The 26254-nt window shown below is 41.6% G+C and overlaps 2 protein-coding genes across 4 annotated transcripts; one reads left to right on the top strand and one right to left on the bottom strand.

Moving 5' to 3' along the window:
- Positions 1–1292: 1292 nt before the first annotated feature.
- On the bottom strand, positions 1293–25782 carry inppl1b (inositol polyphosphate phosphatase-like 1b). 3 transcript variants are annotated; one of them, XM_028416920.1, is made up of 28 exons: positions 25698–25782; positions 15179–16301; positions 13763–13826; positions 11711–11849; positions 11503–11623; positions 11231–11371; positions 10968–11055; positions 10776–10853; positions 10431–10568; positions 10189–10303; positions 10005–10105; positions 9824–9926; positions 9506–9702; positions 8788–8905; positions 8561–8657; positions 8336–8474; positions 7805–7904; positions 7558–7646; positions 7040–7121; positions 6548–6637; positions 6354–6467; positions 6189–6277; positions 6026–6113; positions 5385–5537; positions 4892–4973; positions 3427–4207; positions 3232–3347; positions 1293–1976 (listed from the first exon to the last, which is right to left on the bottom strand). In XM_028416920.1, the coding sequence occupies exons 2-28, from the start codon at positions 15313–15315 to the stop codon at positions 1883–1885; spliced, it is 3654 nt and encodes a 1217-aa protein (XP_028272721.1). In that variant the 5' UTR covers positions 15316–16301; positions 25698–25782; the 3' UTR covers positions 1293–1882. The 3 variants fall into 3 exon arrangements, with proteins under 3 accessions (XP_028272721.1, XP_028272720.1, XP_028272722.1); XM_028416919.1 differs by lacking the exon at positions 25698–25782 and having other exon boundaries at positions 15179–16707; XM_028416921.1 differs by lacking the exon at positions 25698–25782 and having other exon boundaries at positions 3232–3331; positions 15179–16707.
- arr3b (arrestin 3b, retinal (X-arrestin)) lies at positions 21935–25255 on the top strand. Its single transcript, XM_028416957.1, has 15 exons — positions 21935–22135; positions 22302–22335; positions 22920–22950; positions 23111–23171; positions 23260–23304; positions 23383–23576; positions 23673–23732; positions 23817–23893; positions 23981–24116; positions 24204–24288; positions 24386–24458; positions 24570–24707; positions 24862–24939; positions 25037–25060; positions 25150–25255. Exons 2-15 carry the CDS (start codon positions 22328–22330, stop codon positions 25253–25255), a joined length of 1116 nt encoding a protein of 371 aa, XP_028272758.1. The 5' UTR covers positions 21935–22135; positions 22302–22327.
- Positions 25783–26254: the final 472 nt, after the last annotated feature.

Here is a 26254-nt window from a genome sequence, read left to right as displayed (position 1 = left end):
CTCAGTATTGAACATGTTGCATGGTAAAAGAGCCATTGTTTGTTTGTTGCCAAAATTTCTCAGCTCTTGTACAGGTGATGGCCTCACTGCAGTCAGAAAGGCACTGACTTAGTGGTCACTGACACATGGCTGCTGTCAGTAGACCTGTGTTTGCCTTAATGAGTAACTACTGTACCTGAATGCTACACACAGATACTCAGTGGAATATTTAGAGTCTGATTCATGGTTGTCTCACCTGTTTCTGCTGTGGCCTGGTGTTAAAGCTCTGTGTGAGTTGACAAGTGCAACTCTCTTATGTGTCTTGGGTGTAACCACTTATAACCAAGCCAATCTGCATTTACATACTGTCATTATATTTACACAAGTCAGAAAAGGTAAAACAAATTGTGTGTTTTAAGGACCCACCTGTTTTACAGTAACTAGCTAACGAGAATAGATGGACATCTATACAAGAATGTGACAGAAGGTGAAACTCAACCAGGCTGAAGCCGAGAGGACCCCATGGGTAGGGGCCCTTCCACTAAGGCCTGGCTCCAGAATGGGGGCACGGGGGTGGGGGTATAGGTACTTCCTTATGGTCACTTCCTTATGGTCCCATGATCACTTGACTTATTCAACAGATTGCCTCAAAGTCATATGGTTTAACATAGAAATAACATTTGATTTTGTTGCACATACTTTGAACTCTTTACGGTTTTTTTAGGTTTTTAGGTTTTTGTGTATTATTTTCCTTTAATTGTACTCTCAACACTTAAAATGTGCACTTGTCATTATTTTTAAGTTTAAATCTAGGTTGAGTGAATGAAAACAAGAATTACTTTTTCAAGTTGAAATTTAAATAATTTGTATAAAATAAAAAAATTATATATTATGACATCACACCAAATGTGACCTTTAAACTCTAAGAGCTAAAATGTTATTACCAGATGACCTATAAATATTTGCGTTGTTTTGTCATAATTAGTGTACTGATGCTTCGGTTAAATATTTTTAAGAGGTGTTGACAGTAAACTTCTGATGACTTTTCCATCAGGGTGTAACGGAACGTTTCTAGATATTAATTTAAGGTGTTCAGATATTACATTCAAAACAACATCAAATCAATTAGGTCAATTAAATCAATTAAAATGTACTGTATAGAGTTTTAATAAATAAGTTGTATTGCCTTTCACCAAAACCAGCCATGTGAAAACGGGCTAGATATATGGAGATGAGAGAAAGAGATGAAAGGATTTCTCCTCTTTGCTCGACAGCATTAAGTGACACTTCAGTGATTGCTTGGTGACAGTCAAGAGAGTTTATGCACTTTGTAAACATTGCACATAAAACATGCACAGTGGACAAATGTGCTGATTAAGTGACATGATAGCAACAGTATGAGACAGTAAACAAAATGACATATGGCAGGTCCTTCTGTACCAGCTCTTCATCAGGTCTTCCAGTAGATATGGATGGATTTTATGTCCTGCGGGCATTAACAGGCTGAGGTCTAGGCTCATTAGTAGCAGTGTAACAGAAGCACACAGTAGAAGGGATGAAGGTGAATGGCAAACACTAGCCTTGAGGGAACACTAGAAATTGAAGGACAGTATTTTTGTAGTCACTGACAACAAAATCAACGAGACCTTGACAACATAATCAATATTTGTGTGTGTCAGTGACTGAAGACATCTTTCAAGGCTTTCCAATCATATTACAAACCTATCACAATGGACAGATGAATTAAGGGGGGTGGGCAGTGGGTACTTCCTGTTATATGTTCTTGTTGTGTTGACACTCAAAAGCTATTGTTACTGTATTGATGGTGCGAATGAAAATATGGCAGGGCTGCGTCTGATAAGTCAGTACTTCCAGTTATAACTGAGCAGGCTTTGTGCGTCAGTCAGTTCCAGTTCCTCGGCAGGTTCTCGAGGATTCTGCGTCTGTGTGAAGGGTTCATCACTCCTGCAGCACACAGATCTTCCTCTGTGATGCCACTGTGGATGACACGTCATAAATTTATGTAACGCTACATGGTGTTAGCATCTTAGCACTTATCTGTACCTTAAAAGGACTAACTAGAAGAGTTAAAGGCTTTGAAAAATATTAATTCCATTCTTAAAGACATCTAAGAACTGGGTTGAAAAAATGTCCACTAATATTGATAACTATTGATAAATAGAATCAGTAGTGCTGTCCAGAGAACTATGATTCCTTTATATGTTCTACACCTGTCATCTTGTCAAGCATGACGACAGAGAGCCAATTAAACAGCCATGAACCAACAAATGCAACACTGCCTGAAGTGCCTGGAAAACAACCAGTAGGGCCCTGCACGGGCCTGTTGCCTCACAAAGACGGCTGCCTGCTTGGTTTTCTGCTACATAGCCATATTACAAGCTGTGTAATATATCCAGAAAATCAGCATGCAGGCTGGTCATTGCCAGTGTCAGATGACAGAAACACATGCTATGTCTTTGTGTCTTAAAAATCTATTTTTTCTAGTTTTAAAAACCTTTGGAGTATCAAAACATAATCCTTGCCGTCCCTTATGTACACATGTTGCTTGGAGGAGTCCACCTTTCCACTTGGCCATTAATCATTCAATGCTCCTAATGGAAGCCTGTGGACCTTGTAAATTCAATTTTATCAACAGTTAAAATGAAGCTGTTAAATAGATGACACCAAACAAGTATCTTCCAAAGTCGTTTAGTGCATGTTTTAATGGGTGTCCTTCTCTCTCTGGCATAATGCACAGAGGAAAACTGGAATGATTTGTGGATTTATTTTAGCACTGGTAACCCCAATAAGGTCCTTGTTGCTAACCTGATAGCCACGCTCATCTCACTAAGATGAGCATGACTGTCACATGCACAGAAGCAATTTAATTTGGCCCTCAGCTGATTTTATTGCAACTGTCTTGTGAAGGTTACTCCCTACAAACAAATATATGTTAAGAATCAAGTGAAACAACATTTCTATAACATTTCTACTAAGCTCTAATGTGCTCTATTATTTTAAACCACTTCCCGTTTTTACAAAATGTTGTAGTAACTCTTATGTTCCATTGAACACTGAGATTGCATTAAAGTAGCACAACCACTACGAGGAGCTTAATGCGTATGTGGTCTTAGTTTCTGTTCATGTGTGGTTGGCTTCCAGAAAATTACAACCCTTCACTTTCATTTTTCTAATGGGTACTGAGAAAAGCATTTACTCTTCCTATCTGTGCATGTATTCAGTTCATTTTACCTGAAATAATCTAGATCATCCCAGCCATTGAGGCTAAGTCCCAGGGTGTACTTTTGAAGACCCAGAGTACTAAGAAGTTCTCGCACAGTCTCCGGTGCACCTTGGAGGACAGACACCTGTATTGACATAAAGTAAAACCAATGTTCTCAAAGAACAAAAAACATCCTTCAACATAAGAGAGCAGGGGGGTCATACCTCTTTTTCCCAGCCATAGCTTCGCTCCTCAGAAGGACCATTTCGATAACGTGACCGATGGTTGGGTTTAGACGGGTCTCTCTGCTCTGTTGGGAAGAAGTCAACTTCGCTGAGGGACTTGGCAATTTGCAAAGCAGTCAGTGAGTTATCTCCTGTAGGTCCAGGGGGCTTCTGCTCCACCAACCAGGAAGCAGAAGATTGACAGTGTGCTCTGTGAGTGGGGGTGTAGGGGTAAGCTAACGGTGCTTTGGGTGCTTGACTGGAATGTGTCCTTTCTGGAAGAAGCTGATGTCTGGCTTTTTCCCTGATGATTGCAGAGTGGTTCATATACAAGTTCCTTAAGTTGCCTTCAGGTTGTGCAGAGTCCGAAAATATATTTTTCCGGTGGTATTTGTCTCTGTGCTGTGAAGTCTGTTCCTGGTACTGTGAGATGGCTTTAGTTGCTGGTGGATGGATGGGAGGTGGATTTGGGGCTGGGAAAAGCTGATAGGAGGAGTTGAGTTCAGATGTGCGAACGTCATTGGTTGGAGTGTACTGAGGCAGGATGACTGGAATTTCAATTTCTGTAAAGTCTGATCTGCGGCTGGGTCTCCTTTCAAAGCCCTGACGTCCTGAGACCTTTGGGAGCTGCAGGGCCTCATTACCAGACCAGATCACCTGAGGGTCCCTTCGCTGAGGCAGGGCCTCCTCCACCCTGCGGGTCACTGACACACCTTCAAATATGAAGTAGGCGGGGTTGGTGTAGCTGCTTGGAGTTTGTTTGTGAGGGACTGCAGAGGACCTGCAATAAATATACAAGTGCTGAATTTTGCCAACTCAATCACATATAATTGCTTCTGAAACTCCCTTGGCAGAACTTTGTAATGTGTTTCTTAGTACAGTAACAGCATAAGTATTTGGAAGTCTTAACGCCAACGTCTGCTTGGGCATGTAGTTGCAGGTACTGACACAAAGGGAACACAAGAATTCTAGCCTGACTTGTTTTGCTAAAGGACAGGCCTTCACTACAGCAACAGCAACTTAAGAACACCTGCAGGTAGACAAAACACATTACATAACATAATAAAACTCTCACTGCTTTAGTATCTGTACAATATTTTTCTGAGCACCAGCATCTTTTTCCAATAACCTTAGGAGAGAGGAGAGAGCTCCTTTAGAAAGGTGTTGGTGTTATTCAGGTAACTCAGCAAATTTGCAGGACACCTTGGTAACCAAAAACATGGAGGAGAAACAACTTCCTGCCATGTCTTTAAAATCTCAAGCAACAGAGACAGGGAAGCACACCCGTGGGTGCAGATCTGATGGGCACTGAATGATGCTGGTGCATGTTATGTTGTCATGATGTTGTCATAGTAACATAACCATGAAGTGTGGTAGGGATGTGTAAATGTAACGCTGGGTTGATGCCCCGCCAGTGCTTTTTAGCCTGAAGAAGAAGCTTAGGATATCTTTAACTGGTCCTCACCTGGTTATTGGGATCCGTGTCACAGCAGGAGACATCTGTCCCCTCCCAGGGCCTTTATCCTCCTTCTCAAAACAGACCAGCTCTGAAAAAGTCCCCAGAGGAAATCAACATCTCATTTTGTAATGTAACTTCTCAAAAGTCTGTGTGTGTGTGTGTGTGTAGGCCAAATGCTGTCTGTTTGCTGTCAAACAACATGGTGGTGTTTGTGTGTATTGTGCCTGACCTGGTGGCAAAATACTCATCTGTCCTGTTTCAGTGTCTCAGGATGCATCTGGTCAGGGTCAGTCAATCGGGAGCCAAAAGAGGAAGCGGTCGATAGATACCAGGCAAATGTAAAGCCAAGGCAGGGATCATTGAGGAACCAAATAGAGGAAGCAATGTGAGCCTTGCAGAAGAGTCAAAGAATGCAGCGACAGTGGAGATGAAAGTTTAGTGAGAAGTGATAGTGCAAGCAAAGCAGAGGCAAGGAAAAGGATCATTTTGGCTTGCGCACCATAGATCTTCATGCGCGTTCCTCGTCTGTCCTTGGGTACATGGACTCGGATGCGGCCTCGTATGGAGCCCATCTCCTCACCCCTGTGGCTCAGAAACGTCTCAAACTGCTCCGACGCACCAGTGAGAGAACGCAGAGTCACACAGCATTCACCTGTAACACACATTTTGGATGAATGACTGAGCTAATATTTAGTTAATTTAATAACAGTAATTACTCCACTATTGGACATGTACTACATATTTTGACAAATGTGTTCTTTCTTTAGCATATCTATAGAATGAACATGCAGGTCTCAGTAAAACTGCCAAATACCCAAACACACACTTGACCCCCCTTCAGGCATATTGAAAATGTAAGAGGAAGAAAAACGCATAAATATATAATAAATAAATCAGATACATTTAGAAAAACTGAATCAAATTATTGGATGTAATATTAAATTATTTGCAGCACATTTAATAGCATATTGAAACCTTTATTCACTTATACTTTTATTTGGCACCATGGATCATGAACCCTACAGAACACAACTGTGCACTGTGCTGCTAGTTGCAATGTGTTGTTGGGGTCTTTGAGAGAACAGGTTAGAAGTCCAGTCAAGGCCATTTTGACAAAAATAAATACGTCCTGTGACCAACCGTATGATTCAAAGCCATCACATGACTTCACAGACAGCAGCAGGTGTTGGTCCTGAAGATACTCCATGTCAGACATAATTGGAAGGAGCTGTGAGAGAAATAAACAAATGAATAAAAACAGCAGACAACATGCGCACATTTACAAACAGGCTGAGCCTCTGACCTTTGGCAGCTGTTTGAAGGACCAGCCCAGCTTGAGAAACCCTGGAACATCACAGCTCTGCGAGTCATTCTCGCTGGAGCGCCGTGTCTCTAAAAAAGAAATATGTGTGTAACGCATTCTGCTACCATGCTGCCGTGAAAATGTCTTTTTGATGTGACACCATACCTTCCAGGCATGAGGAATGAAATTCAATGAAGAACTTTGCCTTGCTTGCTGTCTTCACAATGGCCTCCATACCTTCAAGTTCTATCCAGGCTCGCTCCATGCTGGAATTTGAATCTGTTTTCAAATTGACAAGACAAAACTCTTAATGAAAGGGTTCAGTCATATTAGACGTATTGTGTTTAAAATGACAGCACCTGTTTTGGATGTGAACTGTGATGTAACTCCTACTTGAAATGTGGCAAAAACAGGTGAGTGATCGCTTGTACAGATGTCATCTGTGCAACCTGGTAGGAGACAATTACATTATTATTATGATGATGCAAAACTACCCTAACTATCCTGTATGCCATGTGGATAGATATACCAGAAGGTTTCATCTATCCACATGACAGAAATAATAGTTCTGCTTCTAGCCAGTGATTGTTATGTCTTGATAGTTTTTTAAAGTTGGTCAGATGTTCAGGCTCAAAGAGAGGAAATGTGTCTGTCTCTATCATAAGCCACAAACCAGACTATAGAGGTTGTCCATTATTTATTCTCAGGCCTGCGTTCTTTTGAAAGTGTTTTACATTAAAACGAATCAACCATAGATTCAATTCAGTAAGGCAGCACAAAATGTGTCTATGTTGAGACTTTTAATGCTTTTAGCTGTAGTTAGTAGTTTATTTTTTCATTTTTTTCATTACCATATGCAGTGCAGATGATGTGTGTCTCTGGGTAGGATTTCCACAGAATTCGATCGCACCATGATGGAACATTGACCCGCACCTGCAAAAAGAAATCATCAACATTTTGTCTGTGCAAAAATCAAACAGCAGCACTGTGGCAGGCTGTCTCTTGTGTTATGCCAGACATTCATGTTTTAGAGAGGTTAAGAATTAGCCTCCTATTTTTAGAGTTCCAGGCAGCTGCTGTCAGAGTCACCTACACCACTGAAATAGGATTAAGTTACAAATACATCTATTCAGAGGGCCTGATGTGCAACACGTTTTATACATTTTGACTCATTTACAACAGAACAGAATATGAAGATACAAGAAGATCCTTTATGTAACAGATATAAGGGTGACACCAGGATGTCTAAAAACAACAACATAAAGTTATCCATGCATATTTTTCACTAAATATATATGTTTTTATTGTATGTATTTACTCCTGTGCTTGCATGATGCAGGGTGCTTTTGTGTAACAAGAAATTACTCACGCCTGAGGTCTTGTACTTTTCCCAAAGGTAACAGTCTCTAGAGCCACGTTCATACCGATAAGTGGGCGGAAATGCAATCTTCTCTTCCTCTTAACCATGACAAACAGAGAAACACAGCAGAGCAAGATAAGGCTGTAGACCTAAAAATAATTATTTAAATAGAATAAAAAGAATCCATTTTCACTCATCACTTATTTAGTGTTTTATTACAGTAATTAACTGACTAGAGCTTTCAGGTGAAACTTACTGAAATTGAGAAAGGCCTTCCTCTTGTGTCTCTCTCGGGTCAGCTGGTCTGCACACATGAGTTCTTCAAATTCCCTCTTTGATACATGTTTCAGGATGTCCTAGTGTTAGTGAGGACACAGAACATCACAGCCCAGTCTCACACAAAAAGTGCTGTAGCCTTTTAATGTAAAAGGTTAAACTTGTGCCTGAAAACCTCAAGATTATTGTGAGTGACATTAAAGAGTGCCTTTGGAACCAAATCTTGATCATTGCTTCACCAAATAGTGCTGTTGCCTAAATGAGCAAAGCAGTGACTGAAAGTGACTGAATTTAAAATGAAAGCAAACAGCAAGTGAAAGAAAAACTGGTCCTATTCTTGAGAATCAAACAGACGTCAAGGAGGCGGACTGTGGTTGTACCTGCTCTTACACACAATATTAGAAAAAGAGGACCTTTCATAATAGTGCAATAAGTTGAATATTATTGTCAATCTTACTGCACAATGCAAGAAAACCCCATCCACAATACAGACAATGTGTGTCAGTCTGACCTGGACATCCAGGTCAAGCCTGTAGTTTAGGTCTCCACACCAGAAGAGGTGGGTAAATCGCAGGCTGATGTCAAAAGCACTGAGCTGTTTATCACCAAGAGAAAGCAGCCTGAGGATGTCCACAAAGTTTTGGTTCCTCCTGGACATCAATATAAGATAGAAACACAATTTAAAACAGGGCACAATGCAAACAGGGAGCGCACACTCGTAATACACACAACGCACCTCAGGACCTTTTCACTCCCAGAGGTCAGATGACAGTTCACAAACCCAAACGACGTTCCGTTGAAGAGGAAGGAGGCCCCAACGGCCCCCTTGTTTCCTGTAACAACGGAGACTGTCAATCTTAATCCTCCAGTTTAACACAGTGCATGTTGCTGTTGTTTTTTATATATATTTTTGGAGGTGTCAGTCATGATCTACTTTGTGTTCATTTATGATGAGCAGCCTACCTAATGTGTTCCCCAAGCCAGTCTTTACACTGGCCGTGTTCACATGACTGATGCGACATTCATGCTCTGGCTTCACAAACACAGCGAGCCTCATGTTCCAGAGGGACTGCACTGCCACCTACAGGATATCATTACACATTACAATGATTGAAACGAGACATGCATTAGTAGATTTCACCCACTTTAGTTGACCCAACAGTCACACACTAATTGTGTGACATACCTCACTGAGTGTGTGTATTAATTCAAGCAGCTGTTAGAAGATCCTTGTTGTGTTTTTAAATTTCAAAAAATCAGATTGGGCTCAAATGTGAACCTAAAGTTTTAAAGGTTCCTGTCAGTCTGTATTTTGTGTTAAAATAAAGAATGGTAATATTTCCAAATGTTATAATATTATAAATATTATACCATATGATGTAATCATGCGACATCTGGATAGTTCTGTGATTACGATCTCTGTGAGGAGCATTTAGGAAAGTGAGGCGAGTATACAAAGTTTCGGACTTTCTACTGGTCCCTCTGGAGTTACAACTACTATTTTTTCTCATGCATCATATTAATCCCCTGCAAACAGATGTAGAAATCAGCCAAGTTCCCCTTCTAACTATTCTAAGTATGTAAATTTATGAATCTTTCTTCTGTGAAATCTGGTATATTTATAGACGAAGCTCACCACTTTACATACATCACAAGATGAAGTTAGATAAAGGAGACTTACTTGCTTGAAGTCAATGTGAGTATAGCTTCGAAGAGTTGCTTTGATATGTTCTGTCCACTCTCTCTCCCCCTGAGGGTTTTCCTGAGTTCCCAAAGCGTAAATGTCATGAGGGAGCAAGGCGGTGGACTCATCAGGGGTATGTCCTAAACCGCAGCAGGTCACCCATGACTGCAGGCTTCGTGGAGGAGGGGAACCACCTTCATACACAAAACAAAACCATAAATTAGCCATTCAAAATATCACTCAGTGTTAATTCAGCAAAACACTGAGTTATCTTTTGTTGGACAGTAAAATGTTGTCCTCATTATTAATGGTTACCCATATTCCATGTGCCAACAAACACAGAAACCATGTCAGGTTCACTCCGCTGAGAGTGTCTGGATTTCATCAGCTGGAGAAGCTGGCAGAAGGAGTCACATTTCTGAAAGAGATGACACTGAATTATGGTAAAAGAAGTGGCAGACTCAGGTAAATAACAGAGCCTGTTATGCTGCCTTACCCTTGCACTCTCAAAAGACATCTCCCGCGGTGTGCTGTGTTGGCTGTCAATCACAATGCGTACCTTAGCTGGACTGCTGTGGAACTTGATCATCTGAAGGACTTTATATAAAAATATTATATATTATATTATGTATTTGCAAGCAGATAAGATGTTACTGGCACTAAAGCAAATACTTTCTTACTTCTGTCATGTGAGACCCTCTCTATGCCAAATGAACCAGCCTTCTTATCAAAAACCAGCACTCCCGCGTTCACATCCACAGACACAGTCTGTCTGCCATACCTCACCATCTTCACCTGCACCCAGAGCAAGAGGTCAGTTTATCTGTCCTGCTCGATGATATTAAACTTTAACAGAACACACAGGATAACCGTGGACTTTTTTGGTCATAGGATGAGGTGCATTTTTATTACTCTAATTTACCTGAAAGAAGTGGACTGGCAGCTGTCTGGCATTGTTCTTCACAGGCGTTTCAACAGTGGGTGCTGGTTCAGGAGGGGGCGGGACTTGCTGCACTGCCAGATTGTGATTGGTCACAGCATCCTGTAATGCTTTTAACACCTTTGTGGGCAGAAAATATTTAGGCTTTACAATTTAACCAGTGTTATAATAATAATTTGTAATAATACAAATATGGTCACTGTGTCTTTTATGTTTCATTGTAAAAACTTATTCTATTCTGTCATTCTGTCAAATTTGCAGCAGTATTTATCTGGGTTGTTCTGGGCAGCAGTGGCTTCTCAGAAGTTTCATTGGACATAAGCCCACCTTTTTCTCCAATGAAGACAGCAGGCTGACCAGTGCTGAAATCTTACACAACAAGCTGTCTATCTCCATCTCTGGACCCTTGACATACAAAACAAGAAGAAATGAGCTTGTCATCCTTTGTGTGAATGTTATCATTGAGAAATTGTTGAAAGAAAATAGATTTAAAAGCATTCTGAAAGGTTTGTCCTGCACCTGTGCCTTGGTAGATGTTAAAGAGCAGCTTGGATGGTCGAAGACCTTGGCCAGGGTTTCCAGACTTGATAGAGTCAGATCAATCTCACTGCGCAGCCAATCAACACACAACAAAACTCATCAAATCAACTGTTAAAAATGTTAACAATTAAAAGAAGTCTGCAGCCACTGTCCTGGCAAATGCAGATAAATAACACATTCAGCAACAGACGTCACACCTGCATCTCCATTAAAATGAAAATGACTTGCAGAGAGATGCTCACCTGTTTAGGCCTTGACAGGCAGCACCCAGAGTGCGCTTGAGGTGGCACAGAGTCGTTGCTCCTTTATGCACATTCTCAATGTCGAGCGGCAGCTCACTGAAGAGGTAGTCATTGAGCAGGCCAATCACATCACTTGCAGTACTGTTAACAAATACAGAGCTAATAAGTTATCATCATCACTGATATCATTTTATTGTTGTTGATGTTGTTACTATAATGCTAATCGGAATACAGACATTATACAGAACAACTCTGCAGTGGAGCAGTTATACCTCGATGTGTTCAGTTCTGGCAGTTTATCTAGGAAAAAGGCATGAGGGGCCAGTTTAGGTTGGGGTCCAGTGAAAGGCACTGTGCTGACAGAGGCTGTATGAGGAGGTGGCTTCTCATCATCTGTACTTACACAAATGTACAACAGCAACATTATTAATTGACAACAAGACCTTCATTAAGTATATTAATATGTAAATATACCTGTACCTGAACTCTCATCCCCTGTGTCTGCATCTCGAGGAACAGGGTAGAGCAAAGGAGTGACCAAGCCTTTGTGGGGATGCTGGTACCCCAGCACCAAGTCCTCCAGAGTACGGAAACAATTCACCTGTACCCCCTGTGTGGTCTGTGAGAGCCAGAAACACGACAGCAGCACATTCACTATATATACATAGCATGGAAGGTTAGACTGAATACGAACCTACTGCAGTTCATAACAGATGCATATTATAAGGAAACATGCAATGTAGTGATGCTGCATTCAGTTTCCTTAAGTGTTTTGCTGAATTTCCTTTGAGTAATTCAAATAAAAAAAGCTGCTGAAAGATGGTGTATAAAATACAGATCGGAGTAAAAACTAATGCGTAGCTACAAGGTTATGTGTGTATTCACACTTAACAATCAACCAAGGACTTTGGACATTTTAACAAAAAAAACCTAATGCAATCTACAACCTTTATTCCTCTTTAACTAAAGATGATAAAACCCTTGGAATGCAAATGTAATGTATTGTCCTATATGTATTAAACTGGACAACTAATCAGTTTTAACTTGCATACTTCATCCAGTTTTTCACACAGGGCCCCTAACCCCCACTCATCTTTCAGAATCGTGCTTGATAGAGCAAAGCAGAAGTATTTATTTGCATGAGAGAACATACAGATGATGAGCTGTGATAAAAAAGCTCATATCCCAGGGGGATTTACAAAGCTGTGCCCTGCACCCAGAGGAGAGGTGACATCACTGACAGCAACTTCCTGACTGCAGAAGAACTTTGCTGTCATGTGTCAGAAAAGCACCCGAGTCTCACATGCATCTGTATTTTACACACATCTTCACACATTTAAGCCACAAGAACAACATTTTCTCACAAAATCCTGCCCTACTGCAGGAGTAGTCAGTGGAACTCAAAACGGAGGCTAAATACAAGTGCTCACAGTGCCAGCATTCACATGCACATAATCAACATGGTACACATTAGACCACAATACCAAGTGAGCTCTTTTCCTGTGCCCTCTTTTTAGAAGTTTTTGTTTTCATTTTGCGGAGAAAGAAACCGTTTTTTTGGCTCTGGCTACCTGTCTCCTTTGCCAGGAACTCTTCAAATAGTATTTTTATACCACAAAGAGCTCTTGAATAGCAATTAAAAAGAAATGAAAAAGGAATAAGAGACAGTGAAAGACAAAATTGGCCCTAAAATATCTCCACGGCCCTGTTGGAAAAACTAAAAGGCAAGCATGCGACTAGCCAGTTAGTGGAGCAAATCCAGTGAGGGAAAATACGTACTGGAGGTTTATACTGATGGCAGTGGAAAAACAACTGAAATAGCAGCACAGTCTTCATTGGAAAGAAGAGGATTTTTCCAAGTAAAGGGCTTAAAAACAACTGCCAGACAATCATTATTAAACTCATCACTGGACTTCAATATGAGGACAGTTAAGAAAAAAATAGGTTAGTGTCTGAAAAACTTTACTTCGCACAGGCTCTCACTTTCACTCACCGACTTTTGTGTGGTGGCAAACTTTGTGCTGTGGGTGTTTTTATGGTCTAATAATTAGGTCATTAGCTGAGTAAATCCCCCCCTCCCCCCTCAAAGAATTAAAACCAACAGATACCATCTCTGGCTCACTCCGCCACATCCAACGGTCTCTTTATGTCTAATACAAACAGTCCCATACATACTCATAACAAATAAGCACACCCACTGGTCAATGACCTAGTGTGTGGGTTGAGTAGGAATCTCTGAGACATAAAAACAATTTCTCCTCTGTGCTGCTGAGCTCATGCTGCAAGCATGCAACCACATGGCAGAGATGCCATTCAAACAACAAAGTTACTGCAGAGCCTGTACGGAGGAAACACAAACATGTTCCTGTTCTTTGTACAACAAGCAATAAGACACCATTGTTTGATCCTTATAACTCAATCGGATCCAGCTGGGGTAAAGTTTTCTCCAAAGTTTCAGACATCGTGTTTTCTTTATTCTGACTTATATCTTACGAAGAGAAAATTCAGGGTGATGTTGTGATGAATGCTCACCTGAACTGCCAGAAGACCGTCTGCATCCGGAAGAATACGATATGTGTGAACATGACGTTGAAACCTTTCAAAAACAAACACAACTGTTGTTATTATTGGCATTGTGTAGCTGCTAGCAAGCAAACATTAAAATGAGGGCCAAAGCTCCAGCTGTCGTTAAAGACACTGTAATTTTCCTCAACAAGGTGCCAAGTGTTTTACACATCATTAATGTTGCAGCTTGTTTCAGTTATACAATAAGTGGGAGACACTCTGATCATCATATCCATCACTGATGCACATAAAGATGTGCAGCGTTTTGCCAGCTACTATAACACATGGGAGCTTCATAGTAGAACAACTAAATACAACTCTGAAGAAAATGAAGGAAGTCAAAGAGGAGGATGAGGCACTGGGAAAAGAATGAAGGAAAAGAGGGACCACTGTGAGCGGCCAGGCTCAGCTTTCAGGAATGTATCTGGCTCGGGCGGATGGGTAGTCGGCAAAGTGCGGTTGCTGCAGCTCCCTCCCACTTTTAGGGGCCCCAGGGAAGAAAGGGGGGTAAGTGAGGAAACATAAGCTAAGGTTTACTGAATGAAACTGACTTTATTTGGACAGAACAGGCTAAGCGTGGAGTGGGTGTATGTGTGAAACTGGCCCAATCTGCGCACACCACTTTGCTGTCTGCTGCTAGGTGTTGGCAAAAGTGATGGATATGACAGGGAGGAGGGGCATGAAGCTGCTGAACTGAAAATAAGATAAAAAAAAAGATCCATCCATTCATGTTCTATTAACCCGCCTGACCTGCAGTGCAGGGTCATGGGGAGCTGGAGCCTATCCCAGCTAGCTTTGGGTGAGAGGCGGGGCACACCCTGGACGGGTCACCAGTCCATCGCAGGGCAACACAGAGACAGACAACCATTCACACTCACACCTATGGGCAATTTAGAGCGACCAATTAACCTAGCACGTCTTTAGAATGTGGGAGGAAGTCGGAGTACCAGGAGAAAACCCACGCAGGCACAGGGAGAACATGCAAACTCCACACAGAAAGGCCCCAGTCACCGGGAACCTGCTTGCTGTGAGGGGGCAGTGCTAACCACTGCACCACCAGATAAAAAGATTTTTCACAAAATGTATTTGTGAGTAGTCCCAATAGTATATGCCAAACGTATGCTTTACATAAAAAAGTTATTTATGTTTTGTCTTCTTTGTCTATAGATAGATAGATAGATAGATAGATAGATAGATAGATAGATAGATAGATAGATAGATAGATAGATAGATAGATAGATAGATATACATATATATAGATATACTGTATATAGTAACAGTCAGGCAATACTCATACATAATCAGCAATTTACACTACAGCTATAACTGGGACAGGTAGGACAGAGCACTCGTGTGGGTGTGTGTGTGTCTGTGTGTACTCACAGCAGGCACAATGCATAGGCTCCTGGCACAGACTCGCTGTCTCTCACTAGGTAGCTGCCATCCTTCCCTGCCCGTGCCAACAAATCCTCTGCATGCACACGGCTGATGTCACGATGATACCATGGTGCAGTTGCCATGGCAATCAATAGAGAGAGATATGTTCTTAAAAATAATCCACATGAGGTTAAGAACTTGACAATTTAATGCAAGTTCACTGTGTCCAACTTGCTCAAACGGCACCACGATGGATGTCCGTCACCGTAGTCATCAGAGGGCAACAGAGTGGTCTGTATTTAAAGCTTCCCCATGATCATTTGCTTCATGTGTTAAAGCAAATAACCCTATCAGCTTGTACTTCCTGGGTCCCTGTTGGTTCCTTCTGGGTCACACATCTTGTTGCACTGAAGGAAAAAGAAAGAAACATCCAGCCAATTGTAAAGTTAGTGTACTCCAACAACGCCCTGGTCCTCAGCTGAAGCTCCAGTCCCCCTTTTCTGCTAAATTACTTCCTTAAAGAAACGCAGTTTCAGTTTTTGGTTGCACCCAGGTGGGTGTGCTGCTTCAAACACAGACCATCACAGTAGTGTGAAGGAGGGAGAGAGGCAGAGGTAGAGGAAAAACAGCGAGAGGTGCAGAGTCTGAATAAAGCAGCCACCCCTGAGGCAATGACGGTGCCTCTAGCTTAACCACAAACACAGGCCCTCCTCTTGTCCCAAAACAAAGCCCCACATGCAAACAACAGGAAAAGAAGAACCAAGAATGGCAAAACAAACAAATCAAGCCACACACACATCGCCCATGCACTCACACACGCACACAGCAGAGACAGAAACATACCAGATGGAACTCAGTCAGCACTAAAACCAGACAGGCATGCAACAGAAACCAGACTAATTCAAATGATTTCCCAGCTCTGCTGCCATATAAGGGAATAGGAACACCCTCAAAAAAGTTCAGCTGATGACTGCATTTGTCTTTGCTTGTTCCAAGTCCAGATTCCATTTTGAGTGTGTCTGGGTAGATGCAGGCTCCTCCGGGGGTCTCATTTTCATGCTGGATGATTGTGTGCTGGCATGTGTCTTGTCAGAAGAGTGCTATCTGCACCGGCGTGGTCTTCACAGCGCTGTCAGAGCAGAGGGAGGGAGCAGAAAGACAGAGGACAACCCCGTTAGAGCGCAGGGCAGACAGAGGAAGTGACTCCACATTCCAGATGGCGGACACAGCCAGGAGAATTCTTGTGAGGAGCTCAACTTCACCACCAGTGTGTAAAACAGCAGACTGCTTCCTTTCTCTGTCTCCCTCTCCCTCTCTCTCTCTCTTCCTGCCTATTTTCCTCTTCCTCCCGCTGCCTCTGGCCTTTCCTGAAAGTCCACACAGAAAACACAGCTTTCCTTCACAGGTAAGCCACCAGGCTAATCCTCAGTATTCTAAAACAACTTCACAACATTTCATCCGCTGGCAAGCATACCCACTTCAACTCTTCTTCCTCCTTTTCCACCCTCCCTTCTCTTCCCTTCCTCTCTTCCTCACTCCTGTTTTCCCTCTCAGCAAAACAGTTCCCATATGGTTATGATCATCCCTAACTTTCTTATTTTTTGCTCTCCTAGAACCATCGCCCATTACACAGAGCCTCCTATGTCCCTCCCACTCCATTAGCCAGAGCATATAACCCTGTGGGAAGCTGTTTAGTTCCACATTTCCTGCTCTGCCTCTTACTACTCAGCAGAAATGTGTCGACCACCAACCACAGACCCCATAAAACAAATAGATGCAGTTACATCCCAATCTGATGATGCACATTCTTAACCCTCAATCTATTATTGCTTATCCTCAGTACAGAAAATGTATAAACGATATGCAATTTCATGTCACAGCTGTACACTAATGCTCTCAGTAAGACAATTACGACTGCAGATGTGTATACCTGTCACAAATAATACATGTATTTTATTTATTTAGCAATAACACATGGAACTAAGCACTTCAAAACTTGGGTTGATGCCACCCTCCACCTCTTTCCACCTCTCCTCCTCTGTTGGCACATTTTGATTCTTACTCAGTAGTTTATGTGCAAGAATGCTTTCTGGATTACCAAAGTCAGCAAGTATTTGACAGCCTTAAATATCTGCACATTATTTTCTGTTCTCCTTATATTGGAAAGATTGATAGGTCTTCGTGGGTTTTCTCCAGGTACTCCGGCTTCCTCCCACATTCTAAAGACCTGCTTGTTAGGTCAAGTGGTCACTAACTTGCCTGTAGGTGTGAGAGTGAGTGTGAACGGTTGTTTGTCTGTGTGTGTTGCCCTGCGATGGACTGGTGACCTGTCCAGGGTGTACCCCGCCTCTCACCTATACTTAGCTGGGATAGGCTCCAGCCCCCCCGTGACCCTGCACTGCAGGACAAAGCGGGTTAACAGATGATGGATGGGTAGGTAGTATCAACCGGACTAGAGGGGAAATTGGACGATGATCTTCAGCGGGCCAATGGCTACTAAATTAGACAATGCTGTGTGAAAACTGAAGCAACCTTCACAGAGATGTGTCAGCACAGACCAACATTTTTTTTCCAACAAACCCACAGACATTAGTGCTTAAGCTCTGGTGAGGAAACGTATCATGGTAGCCTGATATAACTTTGACCAAAACCACAATATTAAACCACTAATGCTGCAAAACGCCTTTGTATAAAGTCTTTTCATCACAGTTGTCATTCTCAGAAACAGCAGTTGTGTGATGCTGATCTGGTTCCTGTCATAGCAACAGCCTGAAGAGGATACTGAGACCGAAACATAGACCTCACCATGTATGATGTTCTCTAATCTAAAAGTCAGATCAGCTGTGAGTTTAATTCACATGATTTTGCTCGAGTCAGACGCCCTTATCTAAGTAACAGAGATGCTTAAAAAGGTGCCATTTAGTTAATACTCAGCAGCACCTCTTCAGAAATAGGTTGTTTTATACACTCAACAAAAATATAAACGCAACACTTTTGTTTTTGCTCCCATGTTTCATGAGATGGACTTGAAGATCTAAACTTCATTCCAGATACACAATATTACCATTCCTCTCAAACATTGTTCACAAATCTGTCTAAATGTGTGATAGTGAGCACTTCTGCTTTGCTGAGATAATCCATCCCACCTCACAGGTGTGCCACATCAAGATGCTGATCTGACATCATGATTAGTGCACAGGTGTACCTTAAACTGCCCACAATAAAAGGCCACCCTGAAATGTGCATTTTGTTTCTGCTTTATTGGCGGTCTGGGGACTCAGAACCAGTCAGTATCTGGTGTGACCACCATTTGCCTCATGCAGTGCAACACATCTTCTTCGCATAGAGTTTATCAGATTGTCTATTGTGGCCTGTGGAATGTTGGTCCACTCCTCTTCAATGGCTGTGCGAAGTTGCTGGATATTAGTGGGAACTGGTGCACGCTGTCGTATACGCCGGTCAAGCACATCCCAAACATGTTCAATGGGTGACATGTCCAGTGAGTATGCTGGCCATGCAAGAACTGGGACATTTTCAGCTTCCAAGAATTGTGTACAGATCCTTGCAACATGGGGCCGTGCATTATCTTGCTGAAACATGAGGTGATGTTCATGGATGTATGGCACAACAATGGGCCTCAGGATCTCATCACGGTATCTCTGTGCATTCAAAATGCCATCAATAAAATGCACCTGTGTTCTTCGTCCATAACAGATGCCTGCCCATACCATGACCCCACCACCACCATGGGCCACTCGATCCACAACATTGACATCAGCAAAGCGCTCACCCACACGACGCCACACACGCTGTCTGCCATCTGCCCTGAACAATGTAAACCGAGATTCATCCGTGAAGAGAACACCTCTCCAAAGTGCTAGACGCCATCGAATGTGAGCATTTGCCCACTCAAGCCTGTTACGGCGACGATCTGGAGTCAGGTTAAGACCCCGATGAGGACGACGAGCATGCAGTTGAGCTTCCCTGAGACGGTTTCTGACAGTTTGTGCAGAAATTGTTTGGTTATGCAAACCAATTGTTTCAGCAGCTGTCTGAGTGGCTGGTCTCAGACGATCTCGGAGGTGAACCTGCTGGATGTGGAGGTCCTGGGCTGGTGTGGTTACTCGTGGTCTGCGGTTGTGAGGCCGGTTGGATGTACTGCCATATTCTCTGAAACGCCTTTGGAGACGGCTTATGGTGGAGAAATGAACATTCAATGCACGAGCAACAGATCTGGTTGACATTCCTGCTGTCAGCATGCCAATTGCACGCTCCCTCAATGCTTGTGGCATCTGTGGCATTTTGCTGTGAGACAAAACTGCACATTTCAGGGTGGCCTTTTATTGTGGGCAGTTTGAGGTACACCTGTGTACTAATCATGATGTCAGATCAGCATCTTGATGTGGCACACCTGTGAGGTGGGATGGATTATCTCAGCAAAGCAGAAGTGCTCACTATCACACATTTAGACAGATTTGTGAACAATGTTTGAGAGGAATGGTAATATTGTGTATCTGGAATGAAGTTTAGATCTTCAAGTCCATCTCATGAAACATGGGAGCAAAAACAAAAGTGTTGCGTTTATATTTTTGTTGAGTGTATTACATAATCCAGGCCAGGCAGTCGGCCAGGCCTTCATTATCTAACATAAGACAGATACTGTGTATTTTTTAAGAATAAAGATAACAGAGTTAATTGCATAAATGTATCTGATTTCTATTAAACATGTTCAGTGCTACTAAAACCATCACCATTAGCGTTAAGTGGCTTAAAAAACGATGTTCTTAAAACGGCAAATACAACCACGTACTGTTCAAACTACAAAATGATATGCAATACTGTCCATAAACTAGCTACTTCCTGCTTCATTCTTAAATAGGTGGCGGGTTATTGTGGATGATCATGGGTTCATAACCGCCATCTTTCCAGGTGAAGGCAACAACAACCCTTCATGTTACAGCATCAGCAAGCAGCAGCTGCTAAAAATACAGTCAGTCGGAGGTCAGCTGGGAGTTAAGAAGCATAACAAAATGCCTCCCTCAGTGTTTCAGGTGTGTTAATATTTCAAAGAAGTGATTCTGACTGTAATGCTGAACACCAACAAATCACGTTCTAGGTCAAACTGACAGCACTTCAGTAGTTGAAGGCTGCACTGACTAGCTCAGCATCTGCAGTACTGTATACCAGTGTCTATCAACACTGTATCTCTGGCTTAATTTAGCAACAGACTGAAGATTGTGTTGTTAAGACACGGTAATCCCATGTTGCTGTAATGCACTAGGACTAGTCAGCATTCCCTTTGACAGACAATATAGACTGTCTATATAAAGTGCTTTCCTAAAGGACACCAGCTTAACTCTTAAGTGGCTTATCTAAGTGTATGTAACCTTGCAGAGCCGAAACAGAATACCATGTCCATCATGAAGTATTACAGTATTACATAAGATTTTTTTTTAATGTCAGTTACTGAGGGTTACTTCATCCACACTATTTAATGCACACACAAATTAAAATGTTTTTAAAATACTCAACACACAAAATTGCTTCCACTCTTGAAAAAGTAGCTTAAGTTCTTACAATTACATCTTATATACTTGAACAGTGTAAAGCCTGCTTTCCACAGCTCTTCATCTATACAGGATGTTGAAGAGTAACACAGTACATACATGAGTGAAGCCGTGGGTCTCTGTAGAGCACCAATATAGAATGATGATAAGAGCTTTATCCTATTAAACAGCTTAACGTCCTGACGGATGATCCGGTGAGATAATTCACACCTGTGCCGTGTTGTCTGGGCAGCTTTAAAGAGATCTCTCAAACTATGCCCCTGTATAACGTACACAAACATCCGCCAATCTCATTCATTACCTTTTAGCTTCCAAGGTGTTACAATCTGTCCCTAAAACCAATCATCCACATCCCTCATTGATCAATTAATTATTCCTGCATGAGAAGATCCTTGGAAGGCCTCATCCTGAAAATGTTCATGTTAATATGCTTTGACAGACCTGTAAGTCATATTGATCCTGTGAAAGTCAAGATCAAACACAATCAGGACACACTTGTTTACACTTAGCTACATTTATTACCATTATGAGATGTGCATGTCTGTCAAATACATAATAAAGAACAGGTGATGCTGTGATCCAACCATGCTGCACACCAAATAAGCAGACCTAGACAGCTTGAATAAGTCTGTTTCATTATGAAATCTGGTGCAGTTGGACTTAAATATGAACAAAACACAGACACAAGAAATCGAAAAGGGTGTGAAAGCTAACACAACCCAGGAAACCAAACTTCCAAGTCCTGCTATTAGTCCGTATAAGCAACCCGAAAGGCAAGAATCTCAAACCAATCGATGGCTGAAGCCATGTCACTTTCACAACAGCAGGTCACTTAGCGTTCTGTAAACCCTCCATGAGCGCAGTCTGTGCAAGGCTTGGCAAAGAGGCCATCTGTCTTCCCAGCTACCATAACAACTAAAATCCAACTAATACCACTCCAGTCTAAGCTATAAGAAAGGAAGTCCTTGAATTTAAAATTCACACAGTCCATTTACAGTCTTTTAACCTTTTGGATGATTATATCCTTACTCCTCCACCAAACTTAAGAAAACGTATTCATATACACATGTACTGTAGAATATTGTGGCCAACACACTATTACTCCAGGACACAGCCCCTTTCTGAGCTCTATATCTTTCCCAAACTCATGACTTACACAACCTCTGAGCTTATTATTTTAAAGGCACATACACAGCTTTATTTTTACACATGCCGAGGACCAAAACAGTGGCATTATAATGAATTAATCAGATCCTTGTTTTAGGCTGGGTAATCTGAAGGGAGGGCTCAGAGGTTGGGAGGTCATAGTATAAAAGCTGGAAGCAGTATCAGAGTATCAACAGTGAAGGATTAGAGAGGACAGCAGAGAAGACACGCTGACAGAACTGAAGGGACGGTGAGTAACACACTTCTCTTTTAAATAACGAAATAGCAACATTAGGAAATGCACTAATTCTGATTCATCAGTCAATGAGTTTCTTTGGTTGATCTACTTAACTACTCTACCTAATAATGATAGATTTGTGCTGTAAGGGTTAAATCACCTGTTCTTTTATTTGCAGACTGAATCTAGCCTTTTGCAGTCAACATGGCAAAGTGAGTACAAAAGGCTTACCCTTATATTTAGTTTTTTTTTTTAGTTGTATACTCAGCAATTTAAAAAATAAAAAAGCTAGTTTAAATTTAATATTTTACAATTTTTGCTTATTCTTTATTATTTATGGAGGATATGAATGAATAAAATAAAACGGACTGCATGCCGTTGATGGTAGAAGATAAAAGATGGATTCCATGGATTACTTGTTTTCATAGATGCATAAAAGTTGCTTACAGTGTAACCTAGTTACATAAAACATACGTAAAACAGCCTGTCTAAGCAAACAGAACTATTACTACTACAAATGTTATCCATATGGACTAAAACATTACATCCACAGTTAGACATTGTGGCAGCAGGAAGCACTTTTGCATTTAAAGGACTAATCCAGATGGCATAAGACAATTTTGGAATAAGGAAAAAAAATGAATTGTGATAAAATGAATGAAGCAGCTACGATTAGACTACAGGCTGGGATTCATTTGGACTTGCTCCTGTGCCTCTTGTGTGTTAGTTTGCACCAAAAGTCAGTTCAATTGTAAAATAATGCATTCACATTCCTTTCCCTTTTTTTTCTTTCAAGAATATTTAAGAAGACCAGTGGCAACGGGCATGTGAGTGGCCTCTACAGTGCAGTCATTACAGGGCACCCTTGGGTGGAGGGAGGAGCACGGTTTAGATGCCACTCTTCCAGCCTCCAGAAATAGCTTCTGAATACTTGTAACCTTGGTGAAGGAGTAACTGTTTCCTCCTCTGCTCCTCTGTTTCTCACAGATCGCTCTGTACTTGGGAAAGAGAGACTTCGTGGACCATGTGGATTCAGTGGAAGTGGTCGGTGTGTGGGACAAAAGCTTCCTTATACACTGTATGTGCCAGTATCTGTGAAGCTTAAGAGTGTTGATTGATCCTCCTCCTGTTTGCAGATGGTGTCGTTAAAGTGGACCCATCTGGTCTTGATGGCAGAAAAGGTACTCTGCTGTTACACACTGTGGATCCCCTCTGTAACTAACAGGGCTAACATGCAGTGATATCTTCTCCCGGTGCAGTGTTTGTCTACCTGGCTTGTGCCTTTCGATATGGAAGTGACGATCTAGATGTGATTGGACTGTCCTTCAGAAGAGACATCTGGGTAAATCGCATGCAGGTGTATCCACCTACAGGTGACAGTGCAGTTAAAACACCAATGCAAGAATCTCTCATGAAGAAAGCTGGGGAGCAGGGATGTCCCTTTACATTCCAGGTTAGAGAGCATCAGATCTATTCTCTGCTTTCAGCCGCAGATCATGTTTATTTAGTCAGTCGTCCATTGAAAATGTTTGTTCTTTGTTGGTTTCAGATGCCAGCAGATCTCCCCTGCTCAGTGGCCCTGCAGCCTGGGCCCAATGATAGTGGAAAGGTACAACTACTGTCTTTTTGTTCACTCCTACACATCACAGTACATGTCTGATAGACACTGTATTTGGGTTTTGTTCTGCTGTAGGCTTGTGGCGTGGACTTTGAGATTAAAGCATACATTGCCAACGAACCTGACAACGCAGATGAAGTCATTGAGAAGAAGTAAGTCTGAGCAGACATTTAAACTTATCACTGTATACATACACACAAAGGCCTATCCCTTTAAGAATGCCTCCTCTGTGGTTTCAGGGATACCTGCCGTCTGATGATTAAAAAAATACAGTTTGCACCGGCTACTAACAAGCCTGGACCCACGGCGGAGATTTCCAAGCAGTTTATGATGAGTGACAAACCAGTCCACTTAGAAGCTGCCATTGAAAAAGGGGTACATGGAAGCCTGTGAAGTGTATTTCCAGCACAATAAAATGCATATGAAACTGCTAAAATATGAGTGATTTATTCTTATTTTTAGATTTATTACCATGGAGATCCAATCACTGTCAAAGTCAAAATCAACAACGAAACTAACAAGACTGTGAAGAAAATCAAAGTTGCAGGTAAACAACAAGAATATTTTTCAATGATGTCTGTTTGTGTAGCTGTAGTGGAGATGAAGGGAAGATGTGCATATTGATTATTTCTCACTCTATTTAGTGGAGCAGCTAACAAACGTCGTTCTCTACTCATCTGACACCTACACCAAGGAAGTCTGCAGTCAGGAGTTTGGGTAAGTTTCACTGAGGTCAATTTAAATTTAGTTTAATGTAAGAAGTGCATGTTCTGCCACTATCTGTGGCTATTAATGAGTAATGGTAATGTGTGTTATCACTATCTACAGAGAGACAGTAAACGCCAACTCTACACTTGAGAAGTCCTTCCAGATCACCCCCCTGCTCAACAACAACAAAGAGAAGCGTGGCATCGCAGTGGACGGCCGGCTAAAAGACGAGGACACCCACTTAGCGTCCACAACACTGTAAGACATTCTGATTAAACAGGCTTACAGGGAGAGCCGGGCAGATTTCCATCTTCTTATTGAGTGCTGCAGCTAAGCGTTGCATTATCCACTTAGAGTGTCCTAAACCCAATCCCTTAGCCCTGAACATGAAAACTCTCCTGTCTCCATGCAGGAGTCAAGGAGACAGAGAGATGCAGGGAATCATCGTCTCCTACAAAGTCAAGGTCAACCTGATGGTGTCCAGCGGAGGGTGAGGCCTGATCAAACATTTACTTAATCATATTATTGTTTATTTTGTTACAAACAGTGCTGAAAAAGAGTTTCTTATTGTGTCTCTCTCACCAAAGCCTGCTGGGTGGCCTGACAGGAAGGTACATAGGAATTTTTTTTGTTATATTTATTTGATTTATATATAAATTACAGTTGAATACATCTTAATTATAAAACCTATAATTTTCAGTGATGTCACTGTGGAGCTTCCTCTGACTCTGATGTCCCCAAAACCAGCAGGTGAGTGGAGTGTGGTGAGCGAATGCATGAACCTTACAAAGATTTTCTGTTACTGATCTAATTATTGTCTTTTTTTTGTTGCTGCCTTTACAGAAGTGTAAGTATATCTATAGGATAGATCTGTATGTATCAATGAATTGACATGTTGTGGCTGTCATATCTGTGACATGCTGCTGATACGTTCTGTTTTATTAATCACAGCACTTTGGATTAGATGCCTCTTTAGTTCAGGTGAGATTAACTCAGACTAAGAAACCTTTGTAGTGTTCACTTCTTCAAGGATCATATCTCTAATTAAAAAATACAGCAAATAATTTGCTATACTGTACAAAGATTTCCATAAGGAAGGTCTTCTGGAAGTCACGGCCCTTGAATGAGTCTACTGTTTTTACCTCTAAGTCCTCTCATAGCTGTTGTAGTAGTCTTCATTGTGGAATAAATAATCACTATAGCATGTCGTTGTACAAACATTGTAAACATAGACGTTAGATGAGTTACCTTGGAGTGATCTTTGACTCACAGTTGTTGTCTGTCCACTTCATGCACAGGACAGACATCACTATTGAGCCCATAGAAGCATGAGATAAACAGGGAGGGAAGTCCTTCCTACAGTCCTAGACTACACAGAACACAGAGGAACTCAGCATCAGTGAAGGACAGCACAAAGACTCATGTAGTCATGACTGCTCCTCTTCTCTTGTAAATATACTGTTTTATTGTGAACTTCCTTTCTGTAACTATCATCATAGCATTATACAGAATGAAACATGTTTGAACGACACATATCATGTACTATAGATGGACCCTTAGGGTTTTTTAGCACATGCTATATAAATATTAAAGATAAAATGATGAATGTAATCTTGTAATAATAAATTATGAATATCTCAAAAATGTTGTATATGCAAGAGAATTATATAAACAGCTTTCAAGTATACACCTATCTTTTCCATTACTGAAAAAGTGTCATGATACAAATTCAAATTAATTTCACCAGTAAAATGCACAATTGAGGTATTATATTACTAACGCAATATTGCAGTGGACCTCTGTGC

The sequence above is a fragment of the Parambassis ranga genome, chromosome 10, assembly GCF_900634625.1.
Source record: "Parambassis ranga chromosome 10, fParRan2.1, whole genome shotgun sequence".
Lineage (NCBI taxonomy): Eukaryota > Metazoa > Chordata > Actinopteri > Ambassidae > Parambassis > Parambassis ranga.
Note: the sequence above shows the minus strand (reverse complement) of the source record. Positions and strands in the feature narration are given on the sequence as shown.

Coding starts and splice junctions, on each gene's coding strand:
- inppl1b (XM_028416920.1), bottom strand. CDS start 15,315: ATGGCAACTGCACCATGGTATCATCGTGACATCAGCCGTGTGCATGCA. Junction 11,850..13,762: donor ACGGTCTTCTGGCAGTTCAG/GTGAGCATTCAT, acceptor TGGCTCTCACAG/ACCACACAGGGGGTACAGGT. Junction 4,208..4,891: donor ACACGGATCCCAATAACCAG/GTGAGGACCAGT, acceptor TATTTATTGCAG/GTCCTCTGCAGTCCCTCACA.
- arr3b (XM_028416957.1), top strand. Junction 24,117..24,203: donor AAGCTGCCATTGAAAAAGGG/GTACATGGAAGC, acceptor TCTTATTTTTAG/ATTTATTACCATGGAGATCC. Junction 24,708..24,861: donor CACTTAGCGTCCACAACACT/GTAAGACATTCT, acceptor GTCTCCATGCAG/GAGTCAAGGAGACAGAGAGA.